This window comes from Etheostoma spectabile, chromosome 19 (genome assembly GCF_008692095.1).
Source record: "Etheostoma spectabile isolate EspeVRDwgs_2016 chromosome 19, UIUC_Espe_1.0, whole genome shotgun sequence".
NCBI lineage: Eukaryota > Metazoa > Chordata > Actinopteri > Perciformes > Percidae > Etheostoma > Etheostoma spectabile.
In genome coordinates this window covers 15,172,854-15,184,213 of record NC_045751.1, presented here as the reverse complement: position 1 = coordinate 15,184,213, position 11,360 = coordinate 15,172,854, and the positions used below count along the sequence as shown (strand labels likewise).

The window sequence follows — 11,360 nt, the reverse complement described above, 5'->3', positions numbered from 1 at the left end:
TTGGTTATTATACAAAAATGTGTGAATAACCTTGACCTGTTTCGTAGTCAGTGGGAGAGGAGTGAAACCTACAATGTCTGAGTCTGCCTACCTACCACCTTCCTAGCCACTCTGGCCAGGCTACATGACATGGCGTTTTGTTTTTGTTAAAAAGTTTATTAAGGAAGCACCTCTACCATGGAAGGTGTTATTTGCATTTATTTTAAATGTGATGGTGCACCAGATAAGATGCTGTTTACTGCATCATGTTAAGTCAAATGGTGATTATGTTACAGGAGAAGATTCCTTTGTGCTAATATGATTAGCCACGTCTTCAGTGTGTGAGGAAAATACCAACACACGTCTTGTGCAACACACATTTTAAGATGATTATATCGGTTTAAAATGTAATGCAGGGTGCAGTGGTACCTATGGATTTCATGCCACCAACACCATTAAACCCGTGGTGAACAGCCTAATTGCGAGCACACAGTCTGTCCTCCTAAGTGAATGGACATTTCCACCCTAAAGTGGCAAAGCTAAGAAGTGTAAAATAACTCTGAATGTTTTATTTCTAATCAAGTTAAAAGGGAATAATTATAAGAAGGAATCATATTGTAATTTTGTGGTCCATTCTGCTTTTGTTAACAATTCTCGATATAACAATGGGACTTGCTTAAAATGGAACCGCATTAGTTGGGGGACAGGCTCTTTGCCCTGGCTTCAAGTGTTGCCAAGCAGCTCAAGGTATAATAAATACTTTTACATTTAGATGAGTTCAATCCACATGTTTTGTACAAACAAGTTAATTTGAAGTTTAATGAACCCTTAAATCTTAATTTCTATTTCAATTAAATATCCCTGGTATTTGGAGAAAGCTAAAGTGAACTTCTGATCATGTCCCAAAGTTGTGAGTAAGTTATAAGTAAGAAAACATATTCAGATTTCCCCACATACGTACAGTATACTTTTTTAATTTCACTTTTATAAACCAGTTTTCAAAATAAAAGAAACGCAACGTCAGTCTACTGAGGCCGCACTGTTGACCCACTAACCTACAGACACACCCTGCCAAACCCTAAACACCACTAAGTCCAGAAATGTGACCCTCCAGACAATTAGGGAGGTATGTGTGTGTGCCTGCCACAAGCACTCACATGTGTGTCTTTGACATGGGAAAGGAAAAAAAAAGTGGAGGGGGATTACGGCTCTGGTATGCGAATCACAGCGTGCCCTTTCATTAATCTGCAATCAGAATCTCGTTTCCCGGCCCTGTGCTGTCTCCGTGTTCACCTCAAAAAGCACAATGATGCTGAGCCTTGTAGGCGTTTAATGAATAGACAGCCCTGCAAAGAAATACAGTTTCCAAGGGTGATGGCTATTGGCATATTGACTCACAGTTTGCACAAAGAGCCCACGTGAGGCTGAGAGTGCAGACATATTATAAATGGACCTCTCACTATCTGCATGAAACAAGACAAGAAATCATTATGTTGGCAAGGAGACATTTAAATTGTCACTGTGGACCTGTAGATAAGTAACTCTACAGTGAGAGGTTGTTACAGAGAAGGTGGACTGGAACTAGTTGATTGATCAGATAGTTGACAGGCAGAAAAGATTTTTACAGGCTACAGCCATACTTTGAGAAATGCTAACGTCAACACAACTAGTAACTGAACTGATAACTGTTAAAAAAAAAAATGAAATTTGTGCAAGTTTTATTTCTTGTCTGGATCGAGGGTCTAAGGATAGGGGCAGTTTAGAGAGTAACTGATGATGATTAACTAATTAACAAAAAAGGAAGATCATTAAAGGATCAGTTTCTAAATAAAAAAAACACATTACTTACTATTTCTTTAGTAGAAAGAAATCAATGACATCTGTAAGGTCTGTGAATTACACAGAATGGCAGGGACAATGTTTTTTAGAAAGTGATGTTGCTGTTGAATCTTTTAGTATACTTTATTTATAGATTTTCTTTCAACATTATAAATTCCACAGAAGAAAAATCCATTCACCTTCACATGTCTTGGGGTAAACAAAAAAAAAAACCAGGTTAATATATCTCACAGGTTTGAAACATACAACCAGAACTGGCTAGATACCGAAAAAAAACAGGGATTGTAATAATGTGTCATGACAACATTCACGAGAAGGATCCCGAAACAAACAAGAAGAGGTAGTAATGACTCACCTTTTTATCATCCTGCAGCATTGGCACCCCATTTGGCCAGCTGTGTGGTAGAGCTGTGGAGGGACATTAACAAAGACATTAAAGTTTAATCACACATTACAGTTTAATCACACAGACACCCTTTGACTAAACAGCACTGACAAAATCTAAAACCTCCTTAGAATCATGCACATATTGTTTTCAGCAGGTGTCCGATACTGCTATTGATCAGACAGTTCACCACCTCTGACATGTAAGTGGTTTTTAAATGAGGGCTCTCTTGAACATTCCATCTCATCAGTCAAGTTTTGGCTTCGCCCTTGGTTTCGAAGGTGTTTGGACACAAGGATGAAAACTCTGTCTGCCTGTAGCGCCGATAAAGATGCTATTGCCATCCATCACTGTTGTGTGTTTGTGTGTGTTTGTGTGTGTGTGTGTGAGCCTGTATCTACTGGCAGGATGGGAGTGACCTTTTCTCTCCTGGTGGTGTGTTTCTCTAGGCTTTGGCATTTCATTGCCTGGGTAAATAATTAATCAGTAAGTCTTGAATGGGTTTGTCTGGGAGCGAAGGAGAAAGAGAGAGCGACAAAGACAGAGGACACTGTGTCTCTTTGTGAAATATTAGAAAGGATGTGTGCCCACAACACAGACCAACCGTTTCTATTCTTAACCTTAACTCTCTGACCCTGCAGCCATTACCTTTGGTTGAAACTTTGAGCAGAATGGGTAAAGTACAAAAACTTTTAGCTTAATGTCAAATTATACAAATGATAATAAAGGCAAATAAGGAACTAAATTTCTTTAAAAGGATAAGTCTGGTGTTATTCTATATGTTTATTTTTGACAACAAATTTCACAAACGTGAAAATGTGTTAGTTGGTCTCTTATGACTTTCTCTAAGCAAGCCCATTTATTCCTATTGAGGATGTGAAATACATATTTAAAAATAAGTCACAACTATATTGTTTTGCTTTATAAAAGTAGTAAATATTTACTTCAAACAACTGGGCACTGTAGTTTTTACCAAATGTAGCTCAAACAGGAGTGAACACCGCATTTGTTGGGGATTATTTTCAGCGGCGGAATAATACATATTTGGTGCTCTTGTGAGTATTTACGATAGCAGGAAGGTTTTTCTAGGGTTTTAAAATGACTACTTCCCGGGAACATAATGCTGTTTTTGCCACACACTAAGTAAAGCTTGATCTTTAACAGAACTGTAGATAATTAATCATAACAACATTGCATTCATTCTAATTACTGCTTTCAGGGAAGAAATATCTATTGCTGACGTCATTTTTAGCAGTTTTTTTTCATGGTTTGAGGAACAGAAGCATTATGTTCTTTGACATTGTTTTGTAACTTTAGAGCCATCTTTTGCACTCAATGCTCCATTTTTTAATCTGATTAAGATATATTAGGCTTGGGGCGCTCCAGTAGCTCACCACGTAGAGCACGTACCATTAGGCATGAGTCCTTACCGCAGCTGCCTACAAAGATAAATCAAGCTTTAGGCCAATACTTGTTAGTTGGATAATTTTGCTTTTTTTGATTTTTCTGAGAAAAAGATGTGTACTATGTGCAATAGCTCCTGTAATCATTAGTTTTCTTCTGCATTTGTATCCATTAGTCCAGTAAAATTAATTTCAAGACAAAGTAAGGACAGGGAACAAGAATGTGACAGGCTTTAGCTACGCGGTGGGACTTCATACATCTTTGTGCAAAGTCCTGGAGGGAACGAGCTAAGAGGTCTAGGTGGGCTCTGCTTGGGGGATTGGTATGGAAAATGAAAAACAACAAATATACTCTCGATGTTCAGTACTCATCATGGGTTTGACTACGACCTGTGGCCCTTAAAGACCTAAAATGCCGCAAAAATAATCTTTAAAAAAAATACAAATAAAGCAGACACATGTCAAAAGGGTCTGCTGAGGTATATAATATTACAAGGTGAAATACAACGCTATCAATCCAATGCTGTGAACAGGACCATCATGACCGGGACACTTTCTTTCCTTTTGTATTTTTTTTTTACATGAAAGGCGGTATTATTTGTGAAAAAGCAGCAGAGCATGACTTTGCTATCCCAAGGCGTCTAATTATCCCCCCTACTAGAGGTGGGTGTAGTCGCTGAAGATGCAGCGTGGACACATAACTAATCTCAGAGTACAATCCTCTTGTCTTTGAGTGTCCTCTATTCTCTCTGTCTCCTCCATGGAAACGATCTCTTGTGATTTTAGGTGGATTTGACTGTAACCGAGCTGAAACAATCCCCACCACTTACTCATCTGCATTTTCACACTGGGACCTCCATCACAGACACAGCTATTTCTGAAAAAGCCAAGAGGGTGTATCATGACAAGTGTAATTCAGAGCACCAGTGATTCGACAGGATGTGCTTCAAACAGAAAACCCTGTTTTACACACTGTTGCCCTGACAAGCACCCACCCAGTGTCCCTTATCTTCCAAGAGGTCATTTTCCAGCTGACAGAAATATCACATAAATGGAGCTAAGTCTCTATCAGCTGACTTTTACAAGCAGGCCAATAATCATCTCCAACTCTGATGCTGATTTCTCCCTCCATTGCCACCAGCTTCCTCCTACTCTTGTTTTCTTGTTGTGGTGCTTTGTGCATTGTGCATTATGTATATTCCATATCTCAGTGGTACGTTGCTGCTGCTTTCTGCTTTCCGTACCCTCAGGGGAGTTTTAATGGGCTTGCAGGCTGCTTCGATTTGTTTGGGAAACATCCTTAAGCTCAGAGCTTGCTCTGCCAAGTCCGACTGCATATCTGTTTGTCGCAATTAATGGTCCTAAATCCTTTAGACTTAAGTATCTCTGACTGAACGGTCGTGAATTAATTATGAGTATGAATAGGTTTACTTCCTTCCTGGCAACATGTTTTCATTAAAGATAAAAACACTTTGACAGTTCACAGATTATTACGTGTCGTGACTGGGAGGTAATTAAGAAATAACTTACTGTAAGTTAAATGACTCACTCCACATTTTTCTTTATAAAATGATCAAATATGGTCATATGAAAGCTATAGACATGCTTCAATTTAAAGGATTTGAATTATTTTTAATTGGAATGTCATTCCTGAACAACTATACACAATTCAAACTAGACCCTGTAAATGGTGCGTGGTGGTCGCTTTCTAATTTGTTTCTTTCTTAGCTGTAGCTAGGGAGGCTACAAAATGTGTACAAACAAAAACTTCCAACAGTAGCACTAAGATATGGCATCTAAAATAATTTATATTTCTCAAAAATATTAAATCTGCGTGGAAACTATTTTTCTACATACAACACACAAGTATAGGCGTTATGCGTTAACTGTTATTTCTTTTTGGCTGATAACACTGAAACGTGTTTATTATTAACATAGTCAAGATCATTGCAAAGATATAACATGTCCAAGAGAAAATGGCACGAGATGATCTTTGCCAGAATATTTACCCCTGCGGTCAATCTCATGACTTTCCCTCTCATGTGTCAAATCATGAGAGTAGAAAAAGCTTTGCCGAAGCTGGAAAACACAGTTGTGTTCAATTAAACTGGACATGGCAATGAAGCAGTTAACTTCTGGCAGCAATGCAATAAATAGTAAACTATGACAGAAGTCTGCCATCCCCCCTTCTCTCTCCCCTTTCAGGTCTTTATCTGTCCTGTGGAATTAAAGGCCTAAAATGCCCCCCAAAAAAAATTGAATAAAATAAAGCAGACACATGTCAAGAGGGTCTTCCTCCAGAGTTCAAAGTTTATGTAACTTTTTATCATTTTTGCATGTTTACTCTGTTGCTATAGCGAGTTTTTACCATGACAGGCTGTTCCTACTTGCTAAAATGGCTTAAATTAAATGTAAAATTATACAAATTTAATATTTCATTGATTTCTTTCCACCAGGAGTGTGTATTTCATTGTCACATATAAGGTGCATATGCATGTTGTGGTGTGTTCGGGCTGACTTCTAACATCTAGTGAGTACACACCATTAGACAGGCTGACTGATGGTTGGCTGACTGGCTCGGAAAAAGCTGGTTTGCATCAGCATGGAGCTGGGTTGCAAATTTGCAAGGCAAAAACTGTCTCTGGGTTGTCCGAGTGCTGACAATGTGATTGTATTGTTACCTGCCTGCAAACCATTGTGCTGTAGGTCAGCAGAAACAGCTCCCAGTCAGAGATGACACAGTGCCATCTTAGCCGACAACCTCCAAGCAGCACAGGCTCATGACTCGAGTCGTTAGTTATGTCACTGTACTGATAACTAAGTGACATTGGCATTAAAAGTTAAAGACAAGTCTTAAGCACTATCCAAACATGACTAACAGGGAAGGTTGATGTATGTTCTGGCTCCAGTGTGTCTACTTGCAGCTTTGTCACACTGTGTTCACTGAGTAAATAGCTATAGATACATAGTAAGAAGTGGAAAACCCAGTGTGGCGTGTTTTAATATTGATCTTTGGAGTTCCCTGAGGTCCTAAAAGTCAAAGCCGAACACCTTTAAGACCCAACCCGGCTGAATTCAGCTGGCTCTGAGTTTTGAACCTGAGTACTAGAGCTATGGTCTTGCTTTATTTCAGCATGGGACTCGATCGATTATGGAGCGCCCACACAACAGTTTCATAAAGCCCAAGATTAAGTCTTTAAATCACTTTCTTGGGCCGATCAACAGTCATATTCAAAACATATTCATTGTATTATCATTTAAGATACATAGAAAAGCAAAATAATCTCCTGATTTAGGGGATGGAAAAGTGCAATTTTTGACAATAATCAGACTGATCTCATGAAATGGCGAATGTAAGACACGCCAATTCGTATGCTATTATTGGCATGTTATCTAGATGCATACTCACATTTTAGAGTATTTATCAATACTGTTTGGCCTCCATTGACTTACATTATATTTATATATTAATTTTACGGATAACGTTTTTGATCCAAAACAACTACATGTGGTTAAATTGGTACTTTTACTGAAGTAAAGTTTCTAAATCTTCCACCACTGCATATTGTATTGTAGTTTATTTAATTGAGCTACAATAAAACTTTCATTAATGCACCTTATACGTAATGAGTAATGATCAAGTTGGTTAATATTAAAGAAGGCAAAAAAAAATAAAATAAAAAAAGATTAAGGAAGGCAGAATGTACCTGTAGATACAGTAATTTAGAGGATTCATGAGAAACTGAGCGCCTTGGAAACCTGTCAGTAATATGGTTACAGGCTTTACAGTAACCAACAGCAGCTGACTGCCTATCACACCACAACATTTAAATGACCAATCATGTTCTTCCCCTGGAGACTTTCCAAAATCATAATGAGATCAAGGATTTTATCTGTGCATCAAATGACTATAATTCATTCAGCTATTGGCCATTGTTGGCCGGCAATAACAGTGCTTCATCTGCGCCCTGTGCCATTCAATAATATATTGCTCCTGTTTTCTATGATAGGGAAGATTGGAGGACGATTACTGAAGGGGAGAGATATTTTCGCACTGGCAGCTTGGCTGAGCTCCCTTTTTTTTCCCCCTTTCTGAGTTTTCTCCAGGGGAATTGAAACATTTCATCTTGGAGAAACAGGTGCAATAAAAAGTGGAATTGCTGTAGAGTGTCCCCTAAAAGTGGACTGTATAAAAATCCAAAAGATACCCTCGGAACTGGCAGTCAGTGCCATTTTCGAACGATTGCTGCAGGTGGAAAATTTCATCTGGCAAGGCTTAAAAGAGTCCAGTTGAAATAGATGTTTGAAAACAGGAGTTACTGTGTGGGGGAGAAGTGGCTGGTTAGGCTGAGCCAGCTGGCTGTAGCTTCTTATTGAGCAAACAGACAGAAGAGTGGTATCAATAGTGTCATCTTACACTTTTCGATAAAGTAAATAAGCGTTTTGATGTCAAACACATTACTTCCTGGAAGGTGTCAAGAAACGCGGCAAGGCACCAACAAAGGCAGTAAACTAGATGACTGCACGCTTATGAACATGGATGTAAACAAAAGGATCCAAGCATTGCATTTTTGTAAGAAGCACTGAATGTAAACATAACTTTTGTGGGTTTACAAGAAAACACAGGGCATCTTTAACATGCAAAACTACACATAAATAGGTCTTTAAAAATGTAGTGATTTGATCTCTGGCCTCTCATACCACCTGGAAACACCAACAAACAGTCACCTCCTCAAGGTAGTTCTCCTTCAGTGTCACATATCTGATAGTAGTTGTATTTGTTGTACCCTTAGACGACTGAAATCTTTCCACAACCATTTCTGTGTAACTGTGGGTTTGAGTTGCTGGTCTAAACACTGCACATTATGAAACTACATACAGGTAGACAAGGCTAAGAGACAAAAACAGAGAGCTTGAATAACGTTAGAAACTCGCTGATAGATCACAAAAATCCATCTTCTCTTTTCTACTGACGGTAATTGAATGCACATTCCGAGAGTTGTTGCCTGAGGTGTTGATATGAGTATTTCTCTAGAGACACTTGAACTTTTCAACAAAGGAGACAAGTCTTTCACAGACTGCTGTCACTACATAGCTCGGTCACCTGATAGATCTGTTCTGCTTATGTAAGCTGTGTGTAACATTATAAAGTCATAATTTATAACTTGACACCTACTTGGTCAGACTGTGTGTGAGTGAAGGGACAGTGAGAAGGGAGATTATGTTCTTATGGGTAACAAGGGAGAGGTGAGGTGATGTAAAAGTAGGCCAACTGGTCTGCCATCCATCTGATTGTTGTATTTGTTTATTGTTTACTGTGGCCTAAGTTATTCTAAGCAAAAACAGTATTGTAAGGATTATTTTTGGGACGTTTCATAGCACGAAGCTACTGTTGTTAGCGGTGGACACTAATAGAATATAGCAGTACTTTTTAACGTCAAAAAGATAAGGGCTTAACATAGACATAACCAGACATGTTTTGGCTGTAATCTGACCCAAAACTGGGGAGAAATTACCAACAATGCACGCCAAGATTACAGCTATCTGGCGTTAGCATGCAGCTAACCTTACTGTTATTAGCAGCGGACGCTAATATTATATACCAGCACTTTCTACAGTCAAAAATAAAGGCTTTTAAACAAAATACTACATAACCGTAAATGTTTCAGGAGTAATGTGACCTGGAATTGGGGAGAATTTAACAACACTGGCAGCCAAGATTACATCTTTTACTGTAGTTAGCGTGCACATACATAGGACAATGAGTGCAAAAAACCCTCCAGTAGTTGCTGCCTGGATCAGATGACCAATCCCATGCGCCATGGAAGGCTGGTTAAGGGTTACGTGACACAGGGCAGAGAGTTAAAAAAAAATCTTCTAAAGTGGAGCGTTCAGAATAGTTGCAAATCTGAACAATTTAGCTCGGGGATTTCTCTGAAATACGTTTACCTCGTTATTTGAAGTTTTGGCCACGTTAAACATGATAATCCGACATTATAACGTTGTAGATATGACAGAAAATACGGAAAAGCATAATAGGTTCACTTTTATGTGTGTTGGTCTCTAGAGCTGGCAAAATGCAGGTGACCTACGACAAGCAGTGTACCTGAACAAATAGACAACAATAATAATAAATAGAAATATGAAAATGTTTTTTCTATGTACGGCGGGTGACCTACAATAAGCAATGTACCTGAACGCATCCTGTGTAGACATAGATACAAGACTGAGGACAGCAGCCTTATACCGGTTGCAACATTGTTGCATGCTTTATCGTGGACATATGCAGCCACTTTCCTGGAAATGCTTGCGCGTCCCTGCGACTGACAAAAGTCTGCAGCTGTGTCTGAGCGTACAGTATGTCCGAGCGTGTCTTCACCGCATCCACCTTAAAGGTTGTCAGTCAGCTGTGTGTCTGCCTGGCATACTATGTTTATAGGATGGCTGACTTAACCCTCCAGTCCTCATCAATATAGAGACATTTGTCACTTAGCTGGCCAATGGGAGCACTGTTCAGCTGTCGGCCATTAGAGCCCCGAAATTAAGTAACATTTTGGAGTAGTGAGTCAAACTTTTTTGTGACCTGTCTGTAAAGATGTTAAAAACACGGAAACCACCTACCATCAGTGATTAGTATCGGATCAGCCAGTTCTAAACACTTTAAAGCCTTAGTCAATTTCTTCCCTTGAAGACGTGATTGTGCCATCTGTATTGATAATAATCTTAATGAAATGCTGAAACATTTTCAGAAGGACTAATACCCTGGTACTACTTCCACCGACAAGATTAATCAATATTTAAAATGCACACAGCAGGTTAATAAGATCTGCGTTTTCTGATACTGATCAATAAATTCTGAATGGCATCGGATTTACATATAATATGGTTCTTTATTTAATTTCAACATGCAGCCTTGTTTTTGGTGATGTATCTTTCTCTTCTCCGGGTGCTAAATTAAAGCTGATCTCCTATTAATTCCATTTTATCAACCTGCAACTGGCTTTAATCTCATACATGTGCTCATGAACATAAAGTAAAAAAGATAAAGGAAAAAAAAGCAATTTGACCGGATTTCCTCGTAGTCATCAGTGACTGGTGTGACCCTCTGCATTTCTCTGCTGAAAGAGAACTGCAGCATTCGATAAGGCGGTCGATTTAGGCCTCTTATCAGCTCTGTGGCTTTTAAAATCCAGCTGAAAAGTCAATACACGATTTCAAAGTCTGTGTAATGACAAAAAAAATTGGTACTGTCACACCCACTGCTTTATCCAGCTTTAAATAATCTGCATATACAGTAAATGAGATAACCTTCCACACCTGATAACGCTTCCTGTAAAAGAGCTCGAGCTAGTCAACCGAGTGACGATATTGTGTAACTGTTTCAATTGTGGCTTAAAGAAATACTCCTAAATATATCTGTTATCCAACAGAAGGAAAGAAAAAATCAATTCAATATGAGACTTAACGAGCTGACCTAGAGCTGTCTGATTTGAATAAGCCTGTTGTAATAAGGCAAGTGTATCCGTGATGAGTTGTCATGGAGACCAATTTATATAAAGTCCGCCTGCGTTTTGAATCAATCAACAGCATTATTTTTTGGAATACTTGGTTTTGATTTGAACTTTATGAAACGGCTGGTGTTCTTCTTCGAACAACTCAATGTACATTTATGGAGGTCAATCAATTGACATGATATTGATCTGATGGTCCAATAAGAAGTGCCAAAATACTTCCTCTAATTTCAGATTATATCA

The 11,360-nt window shown here is 38.7% G+C and overlaps 1 protein-coding gene across 3 annotated transcripts in view; it reads right to left on the bottom strand.

Annotated features, from left to right (window-relative positions):
• Positions 1 to 11,360, bottom strand: part of zgc:194930 (uncharacterized) — an 18,665-nt gene that overhangs the window by 4,606 nt on the left and 2,699 nt on the right. For 2 of the 3 annotated variants that reach the window (XM_032544559.1, XM_032544561.1), the window contains exon 2: positions 2,174 to 2,226. In XM_032544559.1, coding sequence (XP_032400450.1) covers positions 2,174 to 2,205 — 32 coding nt within the window. In that variant the 5' untranslated portion in view covers positions 2,206 to 2,226. Of the gene's footprint in view, positions 1 to 2,173; positions 2,233 to 11,360 lie in introns of all 3 variants that reach the window. The other variant, XM_032544560.1, reaches the window with a different exon arrangement.